This window comes from Ovis aries, chromosome 18 (assembly GCF_016772045.2).
Source record: "Ovis aries strain OAR_USU_Benz2616 breed Rambouillet chromosome 18, ARS-UI_Ramb_v3.0, whole genome shotgun sequence".
NCBI classification, from domain to species: domain Eukaryota; kingdom Metazoa; phylum Chordata; class Mammalia; order Artiodactyla; family Bovidae; genus Ovis; species Ovis aries.
Window position 1 is genome coordinate 65051991 of NC_056071.1, and position 27937 is coordinate 65079927.

Here is a 27937-nt window from a genome sequence, read left to right on the forward strand (position 1 = left end):
TTTTCTTCATGAACTGCCAACAGCTCCTGGCAGGCTGTGTAAAGCAGCCAGGCAGGTAGTGGGGAGGGCCTTGAGAGCACAGAAGCTGAGGTAGGGGTCCCTGTCCACCGCTGATGAAAAGGAACAAGGGCTGGGGACGGCTCAGAGAGGGCAAGCAGGGGAGACAAGGCCTGTCACAGCACTGTCTGTGCCTGTGGCTGTGCTGAATTTATGCTGGTCCAGAGCGCTCTTTGAGTAGCAGGGGACAAGGAGGCCTTCCCTCCGTGGTGTAGTTTTCAGTTACGGGATAACCTAGTTCTGCTGGTGTGAGCAAGTTGCTGAGGGTAGCACAGTCTTAAATACAGTGCTTGTCAGGCACCATTGGATACGAACGCATTTTATCAACAGACAGAGCCAAGATTTGACCTGAGTCTTTCTTACCCCATACCTAACCTGTGCTGCCTCTCTTTACTTCCCTTTCTTTCTTTTAGTTAAGATATAGTTAATTTACAGTATTGTGTTAATTTCAGGTGAAGAGCAAAGTGGTTCAGGTTTATATATATATATATTCAGATTATTTTCCTTTATAACTTATTACAAGATACTAAATATAATCCTCTGTGCTATACAGTAAATCCTCGTTACTTGTCTTATTGTGTATGGTGGTTGGTATCTGTTAATCCCATGCCCCTAGTTTATCTACCCCTTCCCTCTCTCCTTCAGTAACCATAGGTTTGTTTTCTGTGTCTATGAGTCTGTTTGTTTTATGTATAGATTGATTTGTATTATTTTTCAGATTCCACATATACATGATATATAATATTGGTCTTTCGTTTGGTATAATAATCTCTAGGTTCATCCGTGTTGCTGCAGATGGCAATATTTCATTCTTTTTTATGCCTGAGCAGTAGTCCCTCGTACAAATGCACTGCATCTCCTTAAGCCACCTGTTAGTGAGCACTTGGGTTGTTCCCGTGTCTTGGCTTTTGTGAACAGTGCTCCTGTGAATGTCGGGGCCTCTGTCTTTTCCAACGTGTGTGCAGGAGTGGGATCACGTGTTCTGTGGTAACAGCCTCCACACTGTTCTCCCTAGCGGCTGCCCCAGTTTCCATCCCACCAGCAGTGCAGGAGGGTGCACTTTACTCCACACTCTCTCCAGCATTTGTTATCTGTAGCCTTTTTGATGATAGGTGCTGCCTTTCACCTTGCCAGTAAAAGAACCTAAAATGTTAACATTGTACATATCACAGTACGCTAGCATTCATTCAGCAGATGTTTGTCTAACCTTTATTGAACACTGGGCAGGGGGACAATGAAAAGAATGAAAAACTGGGTTTTCACTGGCAGGTATCAGACGGTAACCCTTTTCTAAGCTGCAAGGTCCCCCGTATGTTAACTTATTTCTTCGAACCTTCAAGGGCAGGTGATGTCACTTCAGTAGCTGTGATACAGGTCTTTCTTCCTTTGCTTTAGGTTTGAGTCCTGAGGGTGATCTCTAAGAACACCTAAAAGATATGACTTTAAAAGCCACCGTTTGCTGTTTGTTGTTGTTGCTCAGTTGCTAAGTCATGTCCGACTCTGCGACCTGATGAACTGCGGCATGCCAGGCTTCTCTGTCCTTCTCTGTCTCCCGGAGTTTGCTCAAACTCATGTCCACTGACTCGGTGATGCCATCCAACCATCTCATCCTCTGTCACCTGCTTCTCCTTTTGCCTTTAGTCTTTCCCAGCATCAGGATCTTTTTCAATGAGTCGGCTTTTCGTATCAGGTGGGCAAAGTATTGGAGCTTCAGCATCAGTCCTTCCAGTGAGTATTCAGGGTTAATTTCCTTTAGGATTGACTGGTTTGATCTTCTTGCAGTCCAAGGGACTCTCAAGAATCTTCTCCAGCACCACAGTTTAAAAGCATCAATTCTTCGGTGCTCAGCCTTGTTTATGGTCCAACTCTCACATCCATACATGACTACTGGAAAAACCATAGCTTTGACTATGCACACCTTTGGTGGCAAAGTGATATCTCTGCTTTTTAATACGCTGTCTGGGTTTATCATAACTTTCCTTCCAAGGTGCAAGTGTCTTTTAATTTCATGGCTATAGTCATCATCTGCAGTGATTTTGGAACCTAAGAAAAGAAAACTTGTTACTATTTCCACTTTTCCCCCTTCTTTTTGCCATGAAGTGATAGAACTGGTTGCCATTATCTTAGTTTTTTGCCTGTTGAGTTTCAAGCCATCTTTTTCATTCTCTTCTTTCACCTTCATCAAGAGGCTCTTGAGTTCCTCTTCACTTTCTGCCATTAGAGTGGTATCACCTGCATATCTGAGGTTGTTGGTATTTCTCCCAGCAATCTGTGTACAACACGGCAGATGTTACATCTGCATTTAGCAGCAGCAGCTGGGATCCACTGTTTTAGTCTGTTTTACTGGTCCTACCACCAGTTAATTTTTCATATAAAAACAAAGGAACAGATAAAGATAGAAAAAGCATCTAAAGGAAGCTTTTGTTTCCCTTGTAATATTTTTAGGGAAATCTGATCAGAAACAGTGGGGACCATTTTAGTGGACTCTGTTACTTTTGTAGCAGACTGTGGTTCTGCCCTGAGAGGGTGGGCAGGGCAGGCTCCCAAGGGCTCCTGCATCACAGCCGGCCTGTGCGTTTTCTTGCCTAAAGATCGAAGGACTGACTGGGGATCACATGCCCGAATGTGTGCACACACCACACATTCCGTACTCTGTTAAGGTAAATAATAGCTTCTGGAAACCTGTATGCTTGCAGAGACTATATTGCAGAAGTTTGAGCTGCATTTATTGTTCATTCAGCAGATATTTATAAAAAGAAGGAACCCGTAAAGCAGACCTCCAGGGCTGACCCTCAGTTGAGTGTAGTTTGTTTTTCTCTCTTCCTCTCACGTGTTCTTGACTTGAGCACATCTCATTACCTGGCTTTTGTCCTCTGACCTGAGGTCCATCCCCGGGGTCTAGGGTGCCTCGGGCAGCGTTTAGGCTTCTCTCAGGCAGGCATGCAGCCCCTGCTTTAGCAACCTTACTTTTCAAGACCTTTTTTTTTTTTTTCTTTTTAAAGAACTTTCCATCATTTTTCTGTTATTTGGCATAATTTACCCTGTTGTGAAGTAATAAGCAAGGGACATAATTTGAAACATTTCAGCCCCCAATTAAAAAATCACCAGTTTCAACTTTGGGGACAAACAAGGGCCTTTATCATTTACTGACTCTCAGGTAAATGGGAGTTTTACTCTATTCTGAGTGGAGTAGCCAGTCAGTTTGTGAGTATATTAGATGTAAAAAAAACAGAAAGTTAGTGCCTTACTATTAAAATGCACTATATGTAGTTACTGTCTGAATTAAATTGGGTCTTTTGTCAGTAGAAAAAAAATCCCCCCTGGTATTAGAATATATGCTAATGAACTTGAATTCATTCTCAGAGTTGATTTCTGTTTCCTACTTGGTGGTCAGCTTTACTGCAGTTAGGGAGGCTGGTGCGGTGTGGCTGATCACCAGGCGCTCTGGCTCTCAGGCGTCTTCTGCTCGCTCTGCCCCTCAGCCTGTCCCCTCAGCGCGAGTCTGGTCATTGCCCCTGGAAAGTGAGATCTGAGGGAAGGGTCTTAGGGCTGGAAGGAGTGCGTGTTTGTTTCCTGCAATTCTGTGCCACCTGCGTTTTCCTTTCTGAGTTTGTCTTGCTTTTGTAGTTGGTAAGGAGAGTCACACAGGAGCATAAGGAGGTGCTGTTGGTTAGTGGTCTCTTCCTGTTCCGGGAGAAAGCCTGGGAGGTATAGCGAGGATGTGGGCCCTCCTTGGGGTGGCAGCTGAGGGAGCGTGAGCCCGGCAGTCTCCTCGAGCTCCTTTCGTGAGTGCGCGCTGGCGCTCGCCACCTTGTGCCAGACTTGGAGAGCAAGTACTCGGTGCTGTTCATGTGGTTTATTGCCGAGATTTTCTTTATCATGAAAGTAGGTTGCTTGCTCTTGCATCTGAGAATAAACCCCCGTTTCATATTTCTTTTTATTTATAAATAATTACGTTTTCAAGTGCCAAAGTAATGTTTGCTTATCACAGAAAACTTAAGTAAAAAAAAAGAAAAGAAAATTTAAGTAGAACCTTGTTTTAAAAAAAGGGAAAACCTGTATCATAACCTCAGCATCCAGAAATAAGTGCTGTATTTATTCGTTCCGCCACTTCTCTGTGAGACTGTGCGTGTAAGATCCGTAACGAGGTGACACTGTGTAGCTCTGCTTCACTCCGGTCTTGCCTTCGTCTTCATCCTCACGCGTGGGAGCCTGAAGCATGTAGTTAGTACCAGTTCTGGTGCCCATAGACCGTGCCCGCCTGCTCTTGTTCACGGCCTCCTGTCTTGTTTTTCAGTGGATGAATACATCGCCATTGCCAAAGAGAAGCATGGGTACAACATGGAGCAGGTAACGGTGGGATTTTGTTGTTGTTTAAAATGGGTTTTATAGCTCACCTGTCAGGTGTCTCGTGCTCTGTGTGTTAGGCAGCGTGGTTTCCTCATTGCCATGCCTGGTGGTTACTGGCAGTGCTACAGGGGCTCTGATCCACTTGTTACTGCCTGAGACAAGCAGTAGAGACCCTTGGTCTGGAGGGGCGTCTGTGGGCTCTGCCGGTCCTCGCTGCCCAGGTCAGCAGTGGCTCTCAGTGGGTACTTGGGCACAGTGCTTTCTTACTGAAATGTATGGTTTGTTTCTTGTTCTTGTGGTTTCCTGACGCATGTTGTCACACTCAAATCTACTCAGACCTGTTTTGATTGTTTTGAATCATTTTTCAGGTTGTAAAATTTTACTCAGGTGTTAAGAATTGTTTGGAGCCAATTAATGAGAAATCCACAAGATTAATTTTTCTCCAGAAGCGTGATATCTTATTCAGCCTTATTTTTAGTAACAGTTATTTCAGATTATCACCTTGTTAGATTAATACTTTCCTTTGTATTGATATAGATTTTACAGCCTGTAAATAATTTTTTTTCATTTACCCTAATGCCCAAGGATACCACTAATTTTGGTTACATAGACGTGGACCCTTTCTTTTTGCCATGGCCTCAATTTTGGTTATTTTACCTGGTAGAACTGTTAGGGAAGCCAGTTACAAGAAGGGAGTTACAGAATCTTTTGAAGCAAGAAATGTATGTCTCTTTCTCCAAAACCTGCTCTTGAACCTCACAAAGCTGCTTAGAAATTATTAATTTTTCATTTTGTTTAGAAAGTGTAACTATTATTGGGTGACTGCTAAGTGCACTTGTATGAAATTTGTAAGGATTTTGGTCTCCCAAAGTATGATTATTTCCACTTTAAAGTAGAATTACGGGGAGTTTTCTTAGAAGAGTATTCCTGAATTCTCTTGTTTCTACTTTGTTCCTTACTCATTTGTATTTTTTCTCCTTTCTGAGCTGAAAAACAAAACTCTTATATTTGAACTTTTTGGCCAAAGAAAAACAGTGGCGTGCTCTTTGAGTCACTTCCTCTTTTCATGTCCACTGGCACTAGAGTGTGACCCTTTTATAAGAGCAGATTCCAGAGCCCACTGCTTTTGCCATTGTCCACTGTGACCATCAGACTGGGTTTCACAGGCCCCTGTATTCCAGTTTGAGTCATGAGGAGAGGGGGACTTACCTTGTAGGGCCTGAGATAAACGAGTTAGTGCACAGAGGGGCACGCAGCGGCATTGTCTGTGAGTTCCCATGTGTGTTTGTCAAGGTGTACAATGTGCTCCCCTTTGCCAGCCTCATTTCCACGATGTTTTAGTCACATTGTTGGTCTAAAAATTTCACTGATACTATTTTTCTAGGCTCTTGGGATGCTCTTTTGGCATAAGCATAATATTGAAAAATCATTGGCTGATTTGCCCAACTTTACCCCCTTCCCAGATGAGTGGACTGTGGAAGATAAAGTCTTGTTTGAGCAAGCCTTTAGTTTTCACGGGAAAACTTTTCATAGAATCCAACAAATGGTGAGTAGGTGAGACCACTGTGTGTGCGCGCCAGCCCCCTGTCCCCCTCCAGTGCCCCAGTAGGGCTGCCCTCCTCCAGTGTGAAAGGTCCTGTGTTTGGTGCAGTGGGAGCTGTTGGGTGGGCAACATTTCCCTGCACCTCCCTGCTTGATAGCCCCCCAGCCCAGCTCTTGGGTCAGGACTGCCTAGAGTTCTCTCTGTCTTGAGAGAAAGGGTCTCTGATGGTGAGTGGGTGAGGCGTGGCATTGGAGGCACTGTTTCCCTGAGGAGTTCTGCTGATCTCTCACATTTTAGAATGGTATTTGGTGGACTCCTACCATGAACACTAATTGACGGTCACAAAAACAACCTAGAAATTATGTTAGAAGCTTCAGCAGTCTGAAAACCCTGATTCACCTTAAACTGACTCTGCAGTCTTTCATGGGCCAAGTTTCACTTGGAGTCAAAACTTCAGTCATTTGAAACTGTATTGATGAGGGTTCTTCTATGAATTCAGAGAAAAATGACTGTGACTTATGACATTTCTGAATATGTGAGCGTGATCCTTATGAAATATATGTACACACATTTGATCTTTAAAGATTAAACCTGAACCAGCTCATCTCTTCTGTCCAGCTTCCTGATAAATCTATAGCAAGTCTGGTAAAGTTCTACTACTCCTGGAAGAAGACGAGGACTAAAACCAGCGTGATGGACCGCCATGCTCGGAGACAGAAGCGTGAGCGGGAGGAGAGGTCAGTAGGCACGGGTGGTATCCCAGCCGTCCGGGGAGCTCTGACGGCCCTGGCGTCTCTAGGAGCAGGTGGACACACAGAGGAAAGGGAGAGGGACCAGTTTCCCCAGGGCCTTCAGAGTGGACCCAAAATTTACACAGATGAGCTGCGTTCAGGGTGTTACGTTCTGAAGGCATCTTTCCTCAGCATTCTGCAGTCACAGTGAGTGAACTTCCCCACACATTCCTCTCTTCCCCTTAGGGGTGTCTCCTTTAGCAAAAAGGAATCTCTTACTTCCGGGGTTGAAATTCACTCATGTACTTCTGCAGGATTCAGCTGACATGTTTTTATGTCTGATTTGTTAAAAATCTGCAGTTTAGATTTCCTTCCTCCCTTTATCGACCATCTGTTCTGTGTATGTGAGTGAGAGCGCTGGTAGGGGATCCTTTTATGACTTCTTTATAAGGAGCTTAGTCTTAAGGACAGCTCAGTGTGCAGGACACACCTGAGACACCATGCCCTCAGCCTTTTGTACAGCAGAGGTGTGGAGGCAGCCTGTGCTCGCCCACGGAAGTGGGTTCTGGTCTTAGTAAGAGGCCTACTGGTGGGGTCCATGCACTCATTCCCAGGCCTCTGTCTCCTCAGGTCTGAAGGCAAGACACAGAATGAGTTTTGTGTTACTAGGAATATAGGTGGCTTTTAAAAATTATGTTTTCTATAATATATTACTTTTATAAATTGACAATGCAAAAATAAAATGAAGCAATAAAATAAACTCTGTGGCCTTCATGGCCCTGTCTCAGGAGAGTGTTCTATGATTTCAAATGAAAGGAATGGCGTGTGGGGACAAGCTGATAATCGGGTGTCACTTCTGGAGAATTCTAAGGTCTGGGCACAAGTATAAAATGAGAGCAATGTGACGAACATCTGCAGAGCTCTTTCCAGCTGTAAGATTCTGTGAAATTGTTGACCTTGACAGTCTGCATATTTTTTGGTCTGTATCACGTGTAACCAGTGGGTCTATTTATGGATCAGTACTCTCTGTAACCAAAGAAAAGCAGCAAACTATTGAATTTGTTTTTAGTGTTAGCAACTTTTGATTAACATTTTTTGTTTTTATTATACCTTAGGTTTAATTCACCATTTGTGAAATAAATCTATTACTACAAACAGGTGCAGTTTGCTAAGTTGAAATCAGAATTAAATCTAAAAAAGAAAGATTGGGGTTTGTCATCCTTGAGGGTGGAACCATAACGGTTTGGCGAACATGCCCAGGTTCTCACTTTCTGTCCGCCTAAGGCTGCTCCCGTCTGCCCTGTGCGCCTGCACCACCATCAGGAAGCAGACAGAGGAGGAACACAGGCCCCGGAAGACCCCAGGAGACGGCTGACTTTCTGGCGGGACCTGCCTGTGAAGGGAATGGCAGGGCCGGGGAGAATCCCCTCCGCCCCCAGCCCTTTCTCCTCTCAGCGCCTTCCTCAGCCAGAACTGCTTATAGTGCGGGCCTGGGCGAGAGAGAAGAGGACGGGGTGCTGGTGGGCGTCCCACCGGGGTGGGCCCCTGAGACAAGGGGTGTTGGCACTCAAAGCCCTGAGTGCGGTGCCACCAGCCCTACTCAGCTGGCTTTAGCTGCGGGCAGACAAGGCAGGTGTCTGGCCTCTGGGGGCTGTCATGCTCAATTTTTGTAAAGCTCCTACCCCCGACAGAGCTTTTTTTTTTTTTTTGCTAATACCTCATGGAAGAATATAAACAAAAGCATTTGAGGCACCGTATCGGTGTGAGCATTCTTTTTGAAGTTCACTTTGAGTTTTTCAGGCCACCAGAAACCTCCAGTTCTCAGAATTGTGTAGCTGTGGGAACACAGATGGGACATGAAAATGAGATTTTACTTGTGGGTGAATTTATTCCCAATATCATGAGCCTGTGTTCTTGAATAATTTCTCAGTTATATCTAATGATCATGTCCTGGTCCTCTACTAGATAATTAAGGAGAATTAAAGTCTTAAATTTGATATTTTCAGTTGAGAGAAAACACTTTACAAATATAAAGTGACAGTGTTCTAGGCTTGGTTTGGGAGATAGAAACCTATTTCAATAGCTTTTTTAATCATTTAGACTAAAAGAACTATGGAGTTGATATTTTATTTGAATTTTAAAAACATTTTTCTCAACATTCTGAAAACATATACTGATTTTATATTAAATCAATTTCTTGCTTATATTTGTATATTAAATAGAATTAGCACAAAATAATCTTTCAGTAACTTGTTTTTGTCTTCCAGTGAGGATGAACTGGAAGAAACAAATGGAAATAACCCCATTGACATGGAGATTGATCAAAACAAGGAAAGCAAAAAGGAGGTATTTTTTCCCCTAGTATTATTAAGGCAAATAAATTTCATTTACTAGTTTCAAAGTAAAGCATTCTTTTTCCTTAGTCTACTTAATATATTAAGTGCCATATAGGAGACTTCCCTGATGGCTCAGACGGTAAAAGCGTCTGCCTACAATGCGGGAGACCCAGGTTCGATCCCTGGGTTGGGAAGATGCCATGGAGAAGGAAATGGCAGCCCACTCCAGTATTCTTGCCTGGAAAATCCCATGGACAGAGGAGCCTGGCAGGCTATAGTCCATGGGGTCGCAAAGAGTTGGACATGACTGAGTGACTTCACTTTCACTTTCAAGAGATATCATGGTATGTATGAGTTTTTAAACAATATTATCAATAACCTCAGATATGCAGATGACACCACCCTTATGGCAGAAAGTGAAGAGGAACTAAAAAGCCTTTTAATGAAAGTGAAAGAGGAGAGTGAAAAAGTTGGCTTAAAGCTCAACATTCAGAAAACTAAGATCATGGCATCTGGTCCCATCACTTCATGGGAAATAGATTGGGAAACAGTGGAAAGTGTCAGACTTTATTTTGGGGGCTCCCAAATCACTGCAGATGGTGACTACAGCCATGAAATTAAAAGATACTTACTCCTTGGAAGGAAAGTTATGACCAGCCTAGACAGCATATTCAAAAGCAGAGCCATTACTTTTCCAACAAAAGTCCGTCTAGTCAAGGCTATGGTTTTTCCAGTGGTCATGTATGGATGTGAGAGTTGGACTGTGAAGAAAGCTGAGCTCCAAAGAATTGATGCTTTTGAACTGTGGTGTTGGAGAAGACTCTTGAGAGTCCCTTGGACTGCAAGGAGATCCAACCAGTCCATTCTAAAGAAGATCAGTCCTGGGTGTTCTTTGGAAGGACTGATGCTAAAGCTGAAACTCTAATACTGTGGTCACCTCATGTGAAGAGTTGACTCATTGGAAAAGACTGATGCTGGGAGGGATTGGGGACAGGAGGAGAAGGGGACGACAGAGGATGAGATGGCTGGATGGCATCACTGACTCAATGGACATGAGTATGGGTGAACTCCGGGAGTTGGTGATGGACAGGGAGGCCTGGCAGGCTGCAATTCATGGGGTCGCAAAGAGTCAGACATGACTGAGTGACTGAACTAAACTGAACTGAACCTTGCTTTATAGAACTTAAGAGTTTTGTTTGCCAAGAAATATAAGAAAGGAAGCCTTAAAGGGGAAGATGGCATTAATGAGAGGTTTTCTGTAGGGTAGCAGTCCTCACTGTCCTCTTTGCTGGGCACTCACTCAGAAGGTTAGAAAGGGGCCTCTTGCCCTCCTTTCGGCCTTGGGGCTCCTTCCTCCTGTGGGCGCCTGGGGCCTATGACCTCTGGGTCATGGAGAAGCTTTAATCTCTCACGTTTTAAAAACCATGATGCCAGAGGTTTTTAGTCTGTGGATTCAAGAGGCCCACAAACCCCCGCAATTATATATGACTTTGGGGGGTATATTTATAGCATTTATTTATTATAAACTGTTCACTGAGAATAATGGGGTGTCTGGGTGATCTTAGCCTTTGAAATGAGGGTGATAAACTTGGATTCTTTCGCTGATTCATAACTGAATAAAGCACATGTAGGATCCGTGAGGACCCTCTGAGGACATCAGGCCTTGTCACTGTGGCCCAGTGGAAACCCCCACAATACATACGTGCCTGCAGGCAGTCCCTAATGCGGCCCCCACCACCTGGGCAGAGGTCCCAAGCCCCCTGGTGTCCGTCCCCTGGAGTCCCATTCAGGCTGGAGTGTGGAATCCCAGCGTTGGTATTACTTGTACATGTATTCAAATAAGTGTCTGTTGTTTCATTAAAATCTAAAAGTTTCTCTGTCTCAGAAGGTACCGAAGTATGAAAAAAACAAAAGAGTCTAGACATACCTAAACTAAAAATATACCAGTAATAAATGCTTTTTTATAGATATGTAGGAAATACAGCTAAACAAAAGGGGAAAAATGAAAATGGCTTATAATATCATCAACCTTTATCAAGTCTTGGGTAAAGAAGCCGCCTGCCAATGCAGGAGTGAAAGTGAAAGTTGCTCAGGTGACCCCATGGACTATACAGTCCACAGAATTCTCCAGGCCAGATTACTGGAGTGGGTAGCCTTTCCCTTCTCCGGGGGATCTTCCCAACCCAGGGATCAAACCCAGGTCTCTAGCATTGCAGGCGGATTCTTTACCAGCTGAGCCACAAGGGACGCCCAAGAATACTGGAGTGCGTAGCCTGTCCCTTCTCCAGCAGATCTTTCCGACCCAGGAATCTGACCCAGGGTCTCCTACACCGCAGGCAGATCTTTACCAGCTGAGTCACCAGGGAGACCTACCAGTGCCAGAGGCATGGGGTTAATCCCTGGGTCAGGGAGATTCCCTGGAGGGGAAAATGGCAACCCATTCCAGTATTCTTTCATAGAGAATCCCATGGACACAGGAGCCTGGTGGGCTACAGCCCATGGGGATGCGAAGAGTCCAGGGATGCAGAGTCAGCCACGACTGAAGTGACTGAGCACGCACCCGCCATCACTGTTAACATTTTGGTGACTCTTCCCAGAGGACCTTCTGTGTAAAACGTGCATGTGTGCATGCTCAGTCATTTCAGTCACATCTGACTCTTTGCAACCCCATGGACTGTAGCCCGCCAGGCTTCTCTGTCCATGGATTCTCCAAGCAAGAATACTGAAGTAGGTTGCCATATTATATAGTTCCCTGAGCTATATATATAATAGGACCATGTTTTTGCATTAAATATATAATAGCTTGTCTCTGCTAGTCCCTAACTCCCAATCCAACCCCCTCTCCCTCCAGCAACCACAAGTCTGTTCTGTATGTGATTCTGTTTGTTTCATAGATAAGGTTGTTTGTGTTCTGTTTTAGATTTCACATATAAGTGAAATCATGTGATACTTGTCCTTCTCTGTATTGCTTCACTTAATATGATACTCTCTCGTTGCATTCACGTTGTGGCAGATAGCATTGTTTCCTTCTTATGGCTGAGGAGTTGTCTTCCGCTCTTCCCCAGTAGCACATTGGACACCTTCCGACCTGGGGGCTTATCTTTCGGTGTCGAGTCTGTTTGCCTTTTTATACAGTTTGTGAGGTTCTCGTGGCTAGTATACTGGGGTGGTGGTGGTTTGCCGTTCCCTCTTCCACATTTTGTCAGAACTCTGCTGTGACCCGTCTGTCTTGGGTGGCCCTGCACAGCCTGGCTGGTAGCTTCACTGAGTTAGACAAGCCCTTCACTGTGACAAGGCAGTGATTCCAGCACATGCGTACCACATCTTTTTTTATCCCTTCGTCTTGTCAGTGGACACTTGGGTTGTCTCCATGTCTTGTCTGTTGTGAACAGTGCTGCTGTGAAGAGAGGGCTTCATGTATTTTTCGGATTACAGATTTGTCCTTATATATGCCCAGGAGCGGACTGTAGCCTGCCAGGGGTCCAGGGGTCACTGAACCACATGGCAACACTGTTTCCAGTTTCTTGAGGAATGCTACTACTAATCCTGGATGTATTTTTATGTCAAATGTATTTCTATGCATAGCAGTATGTTTGTTATTCTGTCATACAAATCTTTTATAATTGAGTTGATTTATACAAATTTTTAACAGTCTTTTTCCCTATAATTAATGCTGAAATCTGGTACATAACTACATATTTGTGCACTTAATTTTTTCCATTAGAATTAATTTCTGGAAGTAGAATTATTGAGTCAAAATATTCTAGATCTTAAGACTTCTTTTGGCATAGTATATTATTATCAAATAGGAAACTGGTCATACTTTCTGGATGGCACTCTCACCAGTGATCTATGAGTGCCCAGATCATTTTAAGGATTAAATTACATTGTTTGTGAAATCAGATTGAATTTGCAGTTTTTAGTAAGCTTTGTTTTTGATGCATTGTTATTTATTAGGTTCTTCAGTGGAACATTTTAAATGAAAGAGAAGAGGCTTGGTTTTATATTAATTTCTATAATTCTTACTTACATAGCAAAATTTCTGATTTGAAAAGAAAAATGGTTAGTTTCTTATTTAGTTTCTTAGCTTCTTAACGTGCTAAAATGTATGAAAACAGACTTGGTTAGTAGGTGACCGGCACCGTGCTATTATAGAACACAGGTTATTGCTGACTCAGATTTTTATGTGTTGTTTATTACCACTTGTTTGAGAGCTTATTGCTACCATCATAGTCTGCATGGTCTTTATATCTGTCTTAAAATGTGAAGCAACAAGCTTGAATGTATTTTCAGCTGTACCAGCCAGTGTTAATAGACTAACAAGGTATTATAATCAGTTAACCTAAACTTCTTATTAAAATGGTTACCAATAGGATGTTATCCTTTCCTTGCCAACATGTGAGTACATTTCATTTCCAAAGGTTTTGGTTTTAGAAAGAGCATTTTAAAAAATAAGCAGCAGTCACACATTTCTGAATGACAGCTTATAGTTTTTGAAGCAGGTTACATGCCATGGAAAGTGTGTCATCTCAAAAAGGGGTATATAAACAAGTTTCATATTGAAGTGTTAATTTTTATAACCTTCTATCAAGATTTAAGGAATCTAAATGGATCCTTATACATGTGCTGAACCATTTTTTTTTTCTTTCTGTGGCCATATGTCTGTCTACATTGCTGGGGACTGTTAGGATGAAATCATTCCCTATTGGTATATACACAGCTCACCAGGAGGGAGCACGGATAATTTTTCTTCCCTGTATTCTCCCAGAAGCTGGGAATGCTTCTTGTCAGAGGTTTATAGAATAAAGGAAGGAAGTAGAGTCCACTTTGAGTTGTTTATTTAGCGAGTGTTCTTTGTCTGTTAACTGTGTTTTAGAATTTGTGGATGCTTATTTTGATATGGCATGGTATTTGTCTTAGATTGTTTGGAGCCATGTTAAAATATGCTTATTGCTGTTCATTTGACATTTTAATTTTTTCACTTTCTCATTTATCAAATATGTGTACCATGCAGGTGCCCCCTACTGAGACGATTCCTCAGATCAAAAAGGAAAAACATAGTACTCAAGCTAAAAATAGAGCAAAAAGGAAACCTCCAAAAGGAATGTTTCTTTCTCAAGAAGACGTGGAGGCTGTTTCTGCCAATGCCACTGCTGCTACCACGGTGCTGAGACAACTGGACCTGGAGCTGGTGTCGATCAAACGACAGGTGCCGTGGGCCCCATCCTGGCGAAGAGTGCCCTGCACTGCAGCTGTGCTCTCACAGCCCACTTGCTTCACAAATCTCAGAGGAATGTTCTGTTTCTAAGGAATTGGACAGAGGATCTTAGGCCTGTTGATTGTTTTTTCTCCTAACTTAATCATGAAATTGAAATTTTACATATCCGTATCGATCTAGATACAGATCTCAGTGATGTTCATTACATGAACACACCCACATAGCCTCTTTCTGGTCAAGACCTGGAACATGGTCTCGGGCACCCTGTTCATCTCCCCTTTGTCCCTGCTCCTATTTTACTTTGAGTTTGGGCTGTCTCCCCTTGTTGCCTGTCACCGGGTATTGATAGGAACGTGGTTTATGTGCCTCGTGGTGCGTTGTGTGTGTGTGCTTATTGGAGACACCCCTCAGAGTACAGCTGCCAGGTTGTTGAGCCTGCACACATCCAGCGCTAGAGAACTGCCTCCCAGGCTGCTTGTGTCACTTTGTGTGAGTGTTGGTTGCACCCTGGCAGGATTTCCTAATCGTAGCACAGCTGACTTTTTGGGCCAGATAACTCTTTTTGTGGGGAGTTGTTGTGTGTCTTGTAAGAGCTTTGGCTTCCACCCACTGGACACCAGCAGCGCCTCCCTCCACCACTCTGTTGTGCCCACGTTGTGGAATTATGGGGCTGGCAGGGGGTTGTCTCACGTTCCCATTTGGAGGCCTGCCTTTTTACGCACTCAGTGGCACCTTTTTTTTCCCATAGTATTTGTTTATTTGGCTGTACCAGGTCTTGGTTGTGGCATGCAAATTCTTAGGTGCGGCTGTGGGATCTAGTTCCCTGACCAGGGGTCGAACCTGTACCCCCTGCATTGGGAGTATGGAGTCTTAGCCACTGAATTGCCCCCAGCCCCTCCTAGTGGTATCTTTGATGAACTGATGCTCTTAGTTTTGAGGTGGTCCAGTTTCTTGTTCTTGTCTTGTGTGGTGGGTACTCTCAAGTTCTGTTAGGAACCCTTCCTGAGGTCATGAGGCACTGTGTTAAAAGCTTTGTTTTGCGTTTTGATCTTCAGTTTACCTGGAATGTTTTTCTTTGTTGTTATGTGTGGGGTTGTTTGTTTTTTTTTTCCACATGAATATCTAGTTTACCAAGCACTATTCATTAAAGACTGCCCTCTTCCTGTTAGAAGGCCATGGGACCTTTGTTTTAAATCTAGTGTCCATCGTGTGTATGGGTCGGGTCTGGAGTTGGGTTTCTCCTTTCTTCACCAGCATCGCATGGTCCTGATGATACACAGATTATAAATGGCGCTTCGTGGTAGGGGAGTCTTCCAACGTGTCATGGATCCCTGCCCTTGTGTTTCCATGTAAAACTTAGAATCACCTTCTCAATTTCCAGAAAAGTAATTTTCCTAGAGGGGATGCTGTTGAATCTATAGATCAAGATGGAGAGTTAACATCTTCTCACCCATGAACATGATTTGTCCCCGCACTTCTGTGATCTTGTTTCTTCCAAAATTTTGTAGTTCTTGATGGGAACAAGTCTTCTGTTTCTTTTATTGGAGTTACTCCTACATGTTTGATACTTTTTTGGTGCTCTTGTAAAGAATAGTGCTTCTAAAATGAATCCTTTCCTGATTATTTGTGCCTCGTGTGGGAAATGACTCATCCTTTTGGTCTGATTTTGCATAGAAGTCAAACTGAGAAATCAGCCGAGTGGCCCAGTGTTGTCCTTGCCTTAGTCATCTCCCCCGACCCCCACCCTGACTTCAAGGTGAACTAGGGACTGGCAGTTCTCGCCGCTTGGACGAGACGAGAAGAGCAGGGCGGCCTGCTCTGTGGCCTGTCTGTCCTCTGGTGCATGAGGTGCACAACCCCGGGCCGAGCCAGCCCCACGGACTCATGGGCTTGGCTGGCTGTCCCAGCCACTGGCAGAGCTGTATTCTAATCTGAGGAGAATCAGTTAATCTTTCTGGGCCTCTTGTCAAACAAGGAAATTCATCCTTGTCTGCCTGATGGTACAGGATGCATGAGGACTTGTACGCTGTGTGGCGGGGGCGCAGGCTGTCTGGTTAGGGCCGGGCTCCCCTCTGCATTTCCTCTCCCTCTCCCGGGGCTTCAGTCCCACGGCCAGGTGAGTTTCTGATGTGTGCTGTGCAGTAGCAACATGGAAAGGGGATGAGACCCTTTCCCACAGAGCTGTTACTGGTAGATAGAGAGTCTTCAGTTTTCAGAGCCAGGATCAAGAGCAAGAATGTTTTATTTGAAAGTAGCTGCCCAGAGTTGACATTACTAAAGAGTGAATTCTCAGAGTCTTCAGTTACTGGGAGATGAGGCCAGTTGTTTGCTTTCTGCAGCCTTTAGCTTTGCTGCCAGCTGCGCTCCCAGACTTCCATGGTGGTCAGTCACGTGGTAGGCCTTGTGTTCTGGGCACCCCCACATCTGGTCCTCTGTCTGGGACACATTCATCTAATGGTAACCGAAGACGTGACTAACAATGTCTCAAAGAGTGAGCTGTTTGTTTCTTTTTTATTCTTATAAAATAGCAAGAAATTCCAACATCAGTGGTTGCTGGTTAGTTCCTCTGCTCAGTGCTGCTCTCAGAGTCCCCAGATTCTTTCAGAATTTCCTGCATCCTTAGCTTCTAGGGTTTTCATCTTGCTTGTGGCCTCACGCTGGACACTGCAGAAGCCATTTCATCACCTTTGTGCCTTGTTCAGGGCAGTAAGAAGAGGGAGGGGGAGCGGAGCTGATCCTTCTGTCCCTTTCAGCAGGAAAAGCTCTTGCCTCCTCAGAACCTCCCAGATGTTCTATGCACCAGGGCTTTGCAGCCCAGCCCCTCCTAGCTCCAAGGAGATCCTCAGTTGCTGTCAAAGATACAGTGAGATGGGGACTGGGGACAGGTTAGCCAACAGACAACTTCCTGTTGCATCAGGACTTGCTGGGTGGAGGGAATGAAAAGGTCTGACGTTAGAAAAGAATCTCTAAATACGCAGTAAAGCAGGAAAAAGAAAGTTGTGTTCAGCCAGGAGCCCTCGGTAAGACCCCAAGCCAAGTGGACTGCTTTGTTTGGTTCTTTTTTTCATGCTGGTTACTTTCTTATCCTCTGTCTCATCTAGCTGGTTGCCACTCTGGCTTCCTTTCCAGTTGGCATAATTCTGTCAACCAACCCCTATTCTTACACTTATTAGTAAACACAAATGATTAGAAGAAGGCCTGTAGGTAAATGAGAATATTGAGCTAACTTTTAGTTCAGAGCTTGTGGATATTTTACCTTGTAGCCACTCATTTAATGTCTATGCTCTTTTATCCACTGATTTTAGAAGATGCATGTGATTCCTAAACAGATTGGTCTCCTTGGAAGATACATATCACTTAATCCCAGTGCAATATAGATAGATAAATAGATCTCACGTACTCTCTCAGCTTTGTATCATATATTATAAACATATAGCTAGAACGAATAGAGTAACTGGAGTGCCTGAGGAGAGGGGGAAACGGGGTATTTTAGACCCCTGACTTGAGAATTTGCTCATTGCATGTTGGAAGTTTCTGGGTTTCATTTTCAGAATTCAGGGAACATAATCTGAGTGCCTTGCAGTATTTTGTGGTTTGTTGGTAACTGCAAAGTCTGAGAAGAATCTAAGATTTTCCTCCTTATTATCAGAGAGTGTTCTATTAACTAATGCTGGTCTGAGAGCTTGGAATTACTTACTCTGAGTAAGTTTGGGGTATTTTCTTCTGATTTATATACCTTTTCAAAATAAACTAAAGCAAATTTCAGTAAAGCATGGTGCTAGTTTATGGTTTTTACTGTAGGATGAGTTCTGTGCGTGTTTCCAGTATTTTTCTTTTCAGTTGTTTTTGTGTTCTGATGTGGCATTGTTATCGAAAGATTTGGAGTGGGCTGCATGATGGGTAGACTGTGAGGCCCTTACTAAAGGCAGACAGGGTCGGTTCTGGTCCTTAGGAGTGCTGGTCTTATTTACTTGCCTGCTGGTCCCATAGCATCGAAAAGTCTTTCCTGTTTTCCTCCCCCACCTGCCCGATGCCTTTAAACCTTTGAGAAGTAAAACACAGGAGGAAAGGATCTGTGAAACTGGAAATCAATGAAATGTAAGTAGTTGAAAGTGGGATTTTTGAAAATTGTATAAGTATGAAAAGGTTTAGAGAGACAAGTATTAGAAGTGCCCATATGACAGTATCTCTACTCATCTCCCCCCTCTTCCCTGGCTCTGAGAGTGCTGCTTTTCTTCATTTGCCTAGGGCACTTTCTGCTCACAAAATGTTTTTGGTGTTTCCCATGGAAAAATGAACCTGTTCCTCTGCTTGCTTTCTTATTTGCTCAAGTGATACTCAAGAATGAAAGTGCTGGGGCCAGAGTTCCCCTGGTGCCTGGCACAGAAATTCCCCTCTACCTAGAGTGGAGTGAAAAGGGCCCCATCTGTGACCCAGCTTGCTCAGGAGTCCAAGCAGAATTAAGGAGCAGGCCTGAATTGATGGAATGGTTTGTCCTGTTGTGTCTTTCTTTTGATTAGGCAAGCTCAGTGAAAGATTAGGTCCACCGAATCAAAGCAAGAATGTAGAAAAGATAATTTGTGAGAAAATTAAGAAGTTACAGTTGCTCAAAATTAGGCTCATGGAAAAATAGCTTTTTTCGTCTCCCCGTTCAAGAAGTCTGAAGGGCAGGCTTCTGCCTTCACTCTGCCTGCTCTGCTCCCCCAGCTCCACTCTGTGGTGGGGGCACAGGCGCTGGGTCGGTGTCAGACTCAGATTGTGCCTTCTGTTGTCCAGATGGGCACCTGTTAACGAGCTATTGGATCAGGATTGTGTGTGCAGGAACCTTCTTACCACCATCCCTTCCTTGTTTGTTCCTTGTTTGTTGCCCTCAGCAAGTTAATTAAAACATCTATTAATAGTTAGCTGCTCTCAAAGGATGCGATAGGGGCCTTGTATTTGGGGCTGTCATATAGACCAGAAACTGCTTTCCTCTTGGCCTCTTGGCTTTTTGTTTCTTTTAACTTTCATAGTTTTGTTTTCTTTTCATACCTTTATAAAAGTCTTTCATTTTTAAAATGAGAATCTTGTTTCTCTTAGATTCAGAATATTAAACAGACGAACAGTGCTCTAAAAGAAAAACTTGATGGTGGAATAGAGCCATACCGACTTCCAGAGGTAAGATTATGTAAATATCATCTTTGAAGTCACACCCAAGTTTATGTGTTTAAGAATTCACTATCTGTGTCTCCAGTACACATCTTCTAGAAGGAAAGGTATAGACATCATTTATTATAACCCTAGTTGATGTTAACATTCTGATATAAGATTGATTAATCCTCATAAGGACACACCCGTGCCTAAATGTAGTGTGCTAACAGGACTCATTTGGATGTCCAGGTCATTCAGAAATGCAACGCCCGCTGGACCACGGAAGAGCAGCTGCTCGCCGTACAAGGTAGGAAGCTTGTACTTATAAACTTAGAAGCTCTGCTTATAAACAGAGAGCTTAGGCAGAGCAGTCGCCTCCGGAGGCAGTTGTACCCCAGCCTGCTCTCAACATGTTGCTCACCTTTAACAGACTCCTGTGAGCTGACATCCTTCTAGTGGGCATCATATTAGCTGAATTTCTGCATTCCCTTTGGGCTTTGCTTTTTTCCTTTCCCATGTCTCACAAGATGTAAAAATTAATCTAGAAGTCTCAGTGTCTCAAGGCATATTTCATTTTAGCAGCTGCTTGTTGGGTTCTGAATAGTCAGAAAGGACAGAGTGAGGGTTAGGGCTGTAAGGTTGGAGGTGTTCTAGTCCTGGGACCCTGGAAAGGCCTGTGTGGAATGTCCACAGCACAGGATAGCTGCTGGGTGACCTCAGTTATACCATGTGGTGTGTGGTGAGAAGGTGCAGACTGTACATGACAGGTAACGCAGACTGTGACCGGGCTCTCATGCAGACTGCCGTGCTGCTCTTCCTGTTGGTTTCTACACTAAGATAGTGTCTGCTGTTAGGAGCCCCCGTGCTACCTTATCTGGATAAGGGGTGAGTCTCAAGTGTGTGTGTGAGTGTGTGTCTTATTATTTTTCTCTTGTATTGAAAAAGACGCTTTTTTCCATCCTTAGCCATCAGGAAATACGGCCGAGATTTCCAGGCCATCTCAGATGTGATTGGGAACAAATCAGTGGTGCAAGTGAAAAACTTTTTTGTAAATTATCGACGCCGCTTCAACATAGATGAAGTTTTACAAGAATGGGAGGCAGAGCACGGGAAAGAAGAGAATGGTCCCAGCAACCAGAAACCTGTCAAGTCCCCAGATAGCTCCATCAAGATGCCTGAGGAGGACGACGAGGTGAGTCTGAAGCAGCTGGTCTCTGCGGGATTCATGCTCGACTTCCAGTTGCTTTCTTCACTGATGACCTTTTCCAGCTGTAGAAATAGATTTAGGCTTCAGCTGTGTCAGTAATGACTCTTACCCGTAAATGCTGTAATATATGTTGACTAGTCACTTCTTGGTCACTGTGTACGTATTCACATTTGAATTCCTGGACAAATTCTTAAGTCCACCCTACTTTCTCTAGCCACAGAATATTTCACATTACCAGTATTTCCTTAAATACAGTAACCACTTGGCCCTGAAACGGTAAGTTAGAAGTGCCTTGGGGATCGGGAGAGTTCAGTCATGTGAGCTGTGAGTCGTTCCCTGTGAGGTGTGTGAGCTTACAGGGGTGTCTGCAGGCTCCTGGTGCGTCTCTGCGGCCACACCTCCAGCCTGGCTGCTGTTGGGGGGCCAGCGGGTAAAGGACTGATGGGGACAAGCCTAGGTCTTGGGTTACTTGGCATTTCCAGAGTGGAACTAACGTTCTTGTGACCTCCTGGGTGGTGGCACTGAGTCCACTGGCCCAGTCGGCAGAGATTGAGGGGGGATTGCTGAGGCTGCAGGGTCTGTCTGCTGCCTGCCTGCTTCCTGCGGCAGGGGGCTGCCCCCTGCATGCTCACCCTTCCCCACAGACAGTGTGTAGGGCTAGGGGGTGGGAGTGCACACCATCCACTTATTTTTGCATTTGCTCACTGACATGGTGGGCTTCCCTGATAGCTCAGGTGGTAAAGAATCCACCTGCAATGCAGGAGACCTGGGTTCGATTCCTGAATCAGGAAGTTTCCCTGGAGAAGGGAACAGGCTACCCACTCCAGTATTCTTGGGCTTCCTTTGTGGCTCAGCTGGTAAAGAATCCGCGGAGACCTGGGTTCGATCCCTGGGTTGGGAAGATCCCCAGAGAAGGGAAAGGCTACCCACTCCAGTATTCTGGCCTGGAGAATTCTAATGTGAGGATTAATTTGCTCATTACTTTTATCATCAAAATCTTTCCCAAACGAGGCAGGAAAGACTTGAAGTTACTTCTTCTGTGTTGTCCCGTGACTCTTTGCTCCCAGAGCCTGGCTGCAGAACTTGGAGGCCCCCAACCTGTGCATGCATGAGCCTTGTGAGGAGGGTGCCCTGAGAGCATGGCACTGCCAGCCACCCCCACCCCTCCATGTCCATATGCCAGTTTAAGAAAGGGCCTTGAGGCATCTACACCTGTCAGAAGAGGCAGTTTCAGAAGCACACCAGTTTCCTTAGACTGCTTAGACTTTGCTCCCAGAAAATGTCTGCAGTCGTGTTCAGTCTCTAGTGCTGGCAGTGCAGTGGTCCTTGACTCACACCCACCCAGCCCAGCCTGCCCACGGACGGGACAGCACAGAGGCAAAAGGGGTGTTTTTATCTTGGGGCAGTGACTTTATCTGACAGCTAGTTACCCCTTTAACATCAGATTACCTTCCCTGAAGTCCTGGACTCAGTTTAGGAAGCATTGAGAACATGATGATTACTGGGGAAGGGCCATTAGAACTTGGAGAATGAAAGCTTTCTTCCAGGTCTGTTTTCTGACTTAAGGCTCATGAAGCAGAAATGAGAGGAAACTCAGATCTCTTTCCGCTTCAGATTTCATCATAGCCGGCCCCAGAGAATTAGCATGAAAAATTTGCTCACAGGTTGAGGACGCAGAGTCATCATTTTCCTAGACCTGATCCGTTGATTGGCTTAATCTGTCAGCTGATGTTTCCTCCTGTCTTGCTAGCCCAGAAGGTCTGTCCTTCCTTTTCTTTAGTCCCTTTCTTCTTATGCTTCTTAAGGCACCAGGCCTCCTGCTTTGCCACCCTGGTTTTCCAGTCTCTGTGTTAGCCCATAGAAGGAAATTAATCTGTAAGGACCAGCTGCTTCTCTGTGTCCACCAAGGGCCTAAGGGAACTAGCTAATTGTCTGTCTGATCAGTGCTCAGAACTTAGTGTGCTTGTAATTTCTCCATTCCTGTGGAGTCCAGCAGCTCAGAAAGATGTCTGCTGGTGTCCAGCCTGCCTGCGGGTCTTACCTGTTTATGCAGCGCAGGCAGATTTGAGAAGTTCATGGTCATCTGTCAGCTGTGGGCTTTCTTCCTTTGGAGCTGAGGAGGGAGAGTAACCCACGAGGGTTGAGCGTGTGAGACTCAGGGTTCTCTGGGGAGGGCTGGGCACAGATTGAGTCCGGGGAGGTGTCAGAAAGGCGTGGAATGATGCTGAGGTGACTGGTTTGGAGGTAAACATTCTCACTTAAAAGTGTAGAGCGATTGAGTGTATTACTATTAAGGAGAAATTGATTTCACTAGTAACAGTTCTCTTAAATTGGGGTTTCACCTGAAGGCACAGCTGTTTTCAGATTTTGGACTCTTAAGTTTGGCTGTTTCCTTAGAAATAAGACACCATGGGGGAGCAGCAAGCTCTGAGACCCTCGGTGATCTTGAGGCCTAGGTCCAGCAGTCAGTCTTTAAAAATGAGAGTAGAGAATTAGAAAGGCCTGTGAAGTTTATAAGAAGCTACAGCCTTTATGTTGCAGCTGTCTGCTAACCAGCGTGGGTGCTGGGACTCCCAGCAGGGCACCTGAAGGCCCTGTGCGGGCCCCTTAACCCTGTGAGGTGGACCATGGTGTTGGGCACCTGCTGCTGACTAGGACCCTGCTAACTCGCCCCGGGTGCACAGTTCATAGGGCACGTGGCCATGGAGGCCTGCCCACGTGGCCTGGCACAGCCTCCACCTCTGCACCCTGGCCTGGGAGCTGTGGGGCTGGAGAGGGTAGGGGGCCTGCCCCAGACCAGAGTCAGCAGCGCGTTCTGGTGACCTGTCTGTGTTTCTCTGTTTCCTCCTTGCTCAGGCTGCTTCTGTTCTTGATGTCAGATACTCATCTGCCTCCTGAGACACTCTGGTGGCTTGAGCGCTTGGTGTGGACGCCTGCATTTTCCAGGATTCAGGTACCTCCAGACTTCACCCAGCCATCCGCATCACAGCTCTGTGGACAAGCAGCTATTACCAAAAAGGCACACACTCGCAGTCCTGGGCTACACCTGCCTTAATTCTTCGCTCGTTCCTCGTGCGAGGCCGCTTCCCCGAGAGCTCTCTGTGTCTCTCACTCCGCCTCAGTGCGGGGATCCTGTGGCCTGCACGCTTCTGCGACGCCGGGGCCCGCCGCCCCCATGGAGCCCCGGCCCACCTACGGCAGCTCTTCCCCATTGGCGGCTTCGGAACAAGGAGTCACTCGGAGGTGCGACTCTGTTCCTGCATGGCCTGCAGTCCCTACTTTGTGCATAATGTAATTTTCAGAGTAACTGTGACCCGTTGGCCTTCTGGGAAGTTTCCTTTGTTCTTTTCTGAGGCATCCACCTAAGTGATATCATGCTTCTTCAGAAATCACCGCATATTGGCAGACTGCGTCATAACCTTTATAGTGCCAAACAGCTTGATACAGCTCCCCTTTCCCTCAATGTAGGTATAATTATGGTTTATAAATTCACTTGGCTTAAATCTCTCCCCTCTCCCTGCCCGTGTGGTAGAAAGCTCATTCTCTGCACTGTCCTTGGAGGATCGTGGACCCCAGCACTCGCTGCCTTCAGCATCGTCACCCCAGGATGGGCGCCGCCCCGTCTTCTCCTTCCCCTCCCCACCCCGAGCTCCAAGAGTGTCCATACACTGTACCTGGTGCTTGTACATTGGGAATTGGTGCCTTCTCCTTTTGGCAACCATGTTTTCAACCCTCTTTTCTGTTTCAGTGTCTTATTTCTTCTTTAAAGTTGATTGCTTGCCAAAGATGACATCACTGAGATGAGGAGACGGGGAGGCCTTGCTGCAGGTGCTTGACAGAGTGCGGATGCTCGATGTCACGTGGGGCGGTGATATGGGCCTGCGGCCGGCTGGCGGCGGCTCTGTCAAGGCTCTGTGCTCTTCGGGCGCTGTCCTCTTGGGACACCTGGCCTCTTGCCCCTCTTTCCACGTCGCCTCTTCTCTGTCACGTACTGGCCGTGCAAGCACCGCCCCCTCGATGTTACAGAACAGGCAGGGGCGTGTTCGGTCACTGGTTCTAGTGAGTCCAGGTGGGAAGAAACCATCTGCAAAGGGGTATGTGATGCCTTTTGGTTGGGCTGGGAACAAGTACAGATATTTAACAAATGTTCTAAAACTTCCAGAATCACTTTTATTCTCTTGCTGGGCTGTGGGCCTGTGAAGGGGCTCCGGGTAGACTGCGCCGTGCCTCCTGGTGTGCCCCATTCCCTGGCCCGTGGTCGGTTCAGTCTGCACTAAATATGTGGAAGGAGCTTTTTTTTGTTGGTTTTTGCATCAATGAAGTATTTTTTGTGCTTTCAATACCAAAAAGAAAAAAATTCCAGATGCTTTAAGGCATAAACAGAATTCTTAAGAATTTGAAATATGCAATTAAAATTTGTTGTTTTGACTCCCACGCACCTTGCTTTTTTTTTTTTTTTTTTAAAGTCAGCTGATTTTCTCTTTAGGAAGAGGGTCAGCAAGACACCTAGAATGTTTGGAATTGTACTTCTTTTTTTGAAATCTGGAGAAAGGTTATCAGAAAGGGAGTGAGACGGGACTTTGCCGGCGCCCATCACCTACCTGTCCCTGCACGCAGTGTCTGTTGGTCACATGAGGGCTGGTGAGGAAGAGCCTCCAAGGAGCCCGGCGCCCCCGCTGCTCGTGCCAGGCGGGCAGCGCAGTAACAGTGGTCACTGTGCAGGGTCCGTTTTGTTTTTGTCGTGAGCCTGCCACCTAATTGGAACATGGCAGGAAAACACGGGCAAGAGGTGACAGGAGTTTTGCACGTTGCTGAAAGGGTACAGTAGGCCTGGAGGCTCCCGCTGCACCTGGCCTCTTCTCCAGACCTCCTTGCTCGTTAGAGAAGCAGTGGGCACCTCGCTGCAGTGGTCTGTCTGCCAGTTGTGCTTCCTCTCTTCACCCCCAGGCTCCGTCCCTCAAGAGTCTATCCCGCTTGGCAGTGCTTCAGGGCTGGTGCTGGTCTGTGTTGCGCGGCGGGCACACCGGCAGTGCCAGGCCCGTCTGTGCTCAGACATCCCCTGACCTGGCTCCTGGCGACAGGTGGTCTCCAGTCCCGAAGAGTCATGGTGCTGGTGTACTTGCCATTGTGGCCACTGGGTTTTGGCTTTCTCGCCAAGGGAAAGGGGGGTGTGGTTTTCATTTGCTAGAAGGAAAAAAGATAGTTGTCTTTGCCTGACTGCCTTCGTTGTAGTTTCATGCATAAGATAGCACTGTGTTTTAAACTGTTTCATTACACTGTCTTTGCAATGATGTTGTAAATGCAAGAAATCACTTCCCTTTAGAAGTGAAGTGGTTTGGTCTTATTTATGGGACGACCCTTTTTACAATACCAAGACTTGGGTGCGTCAGCAGGTTGTGTTTGGATGTGTAAGGGTCCATGATGACTGCTGCTTCAGATGCAGTGTTCACTTAAGCTTTGTCTTCTTAAAAATTATCAATGTGAATGTCATAATTATATATATTTTTTTGTGGAAAATTTCTCCTAAGTATAAGTTATTGTGCAAAATATAGTACCATTGAAGCAAATGATAGTTTTCCTTTTAGTTTAGAAATCCTGAAAGATATAAATTGTATTGCATATGCATTAAAAGTTTGTTTTATTTAATTTTATGTAGATGTGTAAAGTGTTAGGTAAACATTTTTTCACTTACTCATTTGAACATCTTGTTACTTGAATATTGTTTTGACTGGTCTGAAACAGTGATGGATTCTGTAGGATCACTCTGTAAGCAGGAAGCAGCCCTGCCTGCTCCTGCTAAGTGGGGAGCTATGGGGCAGCAGCGCCGGAGTCGGCCGGACCCCGAGGTTAGTGTAGACCCCGCCTCTCCACGTCGTCTCAGTGCGTCCACGCCCATCAAACATCAGTTCCTCAAGATGGCTTTGGATAGTTTTTAACCTGCCAGATCCTTTGATGGTCGTAAACCTCCGATCAAAAAATGAAAAAGAAAACGTAGTTGAATTTGGAAAGCTGACTGTTGCCACACGCCACTCTAAGTGTGCTCGTTGTCACTTTAATTTCAACTACGCCCTATTTTTGTCTTTCTGATTATCAGATTGTACTATTGGTATAATTGCATACCAAAAATAAGCCAAATAGTGCATTACACTAACTGGATCCCTGCTTATATGAGCAAAGGTCGGATGAAGCCAGCTCACCCGAGAGCCTCGTTTCTTGTCTAGCCTGATGTAAACTGAGTGACCCCGGATTCAAGCTTGTGATATCGAGTGAGACTTTATCTCAAGTTGACTCGAGGTGGTTAGCTAATTTGAATCTAGTGATCTTGTGCAATGCTCAAAACAAACCCTCTCTCTGCCACTCCCCGGACCTCTGCAGCGTTCCCTCCTTAGAGTGAAGCACAATTGCAGTAACGTCACAGTCCAGCGAAGGAAGGTCAGTACAGCCTATGCATGTTGTATGATAATGAGTGTTTACAGCCCTTCTCCGGAACTCGAGTCTGTACTGGAGCAGATGGTATTCCATTACGTAGACTTACCAACTTTGCTAAGTGCTTTTTAGATTGCTTAAAAATTTTTTCAAGATTTTAAAAGATGTATAAGGTTAAGTTTGCAAATATAATGGAAATGCTGTATATCTTTTGAAGTGATAAAAATCCATGTTGGAATTTTAAAGAAAATATGTTGTAATAATGCTGTTGTAAGTAATATTTTAATGTCTCTTTTTGCCTGTTTTCTATTTCAGCACATTCATTGTGGTGAATGTTCATAGCATTATAATTGCTTAGCCATCGAATGATAACATTTGTTAGTAGAGACTGAAAGATTTATTTGTGAAATTCTGCAGAACTCATTTTTCTATTTCCAATATTTGCTGAAGTTAAATAAAAGTTTTCAAGCCATTGATGTAATAAAATATGAAACAAAAGACTGTTCTGACCCTCCAGGCTCCATCAAAGCAGCAGCCCACCCTGACTGACACCAAGTGGGTTTTCCCTGCCTCTTGCCTGGGGCCTCTGGGTTTCTGAAAGTGTCCATTCCCCAGCACTGTGCACTGTGGGAGCACATGGCTGGGGTGCTTTTGTTTTTAACCCTTAGATCTACTTGAACTACATTTTTTATTTTATAATATATGATGATCCTACGGTTGGATCAAATCAGTGGACATGAATTTGTTACGTGTGTGATAGTTGAGGACTTAAATGTATAGGTTTGATGAGAGGAATTTTTTTCCTGTTAATGGTTTTTTGGCTCCAGTGGGCTTTGACGCATGGCTGCTGGCCTCAGCACAGACACGGGACTGTGGGAGAGAAAAGGCGAGATGACTGCCTGTGTTGCGTCTGGTCAGCCCAGTGGACACGGCCCAGGC

The 27937-nt window shown here is 45.1% G+C and overlaps 1 protein-coding gene across 1 annotated transcript in view; it reads left to right on the plus strand.

Moving 5' to 3' along the window:
* The window catches only part of RCOR1 (REST corepressor 1), a 121555-nt gene extending 94059 nt beyond the window's left edge, over positions 1-27496 (plus strand). The window contains exons 4-12 of the mRNA XM_027957433.3: positions 4355-4407; positions 5792-5953; positions 6569-6687; positions 8949-9027; positions 14032-14226; positions 19315-19392; positions 19615-19672; positions 20331-20557; positions 23429-27496. Of these exons, the coding sequence (XP_027813234.2) occupies positions 4355-4407; positions 5792-5953; positions 6569-6687; positions 8949-9027; positions 14032-14226; positions 19315-19392; positions 19615-19672; positions 20331-20557; positions 23429-23470 (1013 nt within the window). The 3' untranslated portion in view covers positions 23471-27496. The remainder of the gene's footprint in view (positions 1-4354; positions 4408-5791; positions 5954-6568; positions 6688-8948; positions 9028-14031; positions 14227-19314; positions 19393-19614; positions 19673-20330; positions 20558-23428) is intronic.
* Positions 27497-27937: the final 441 nt, after the last annotated feature.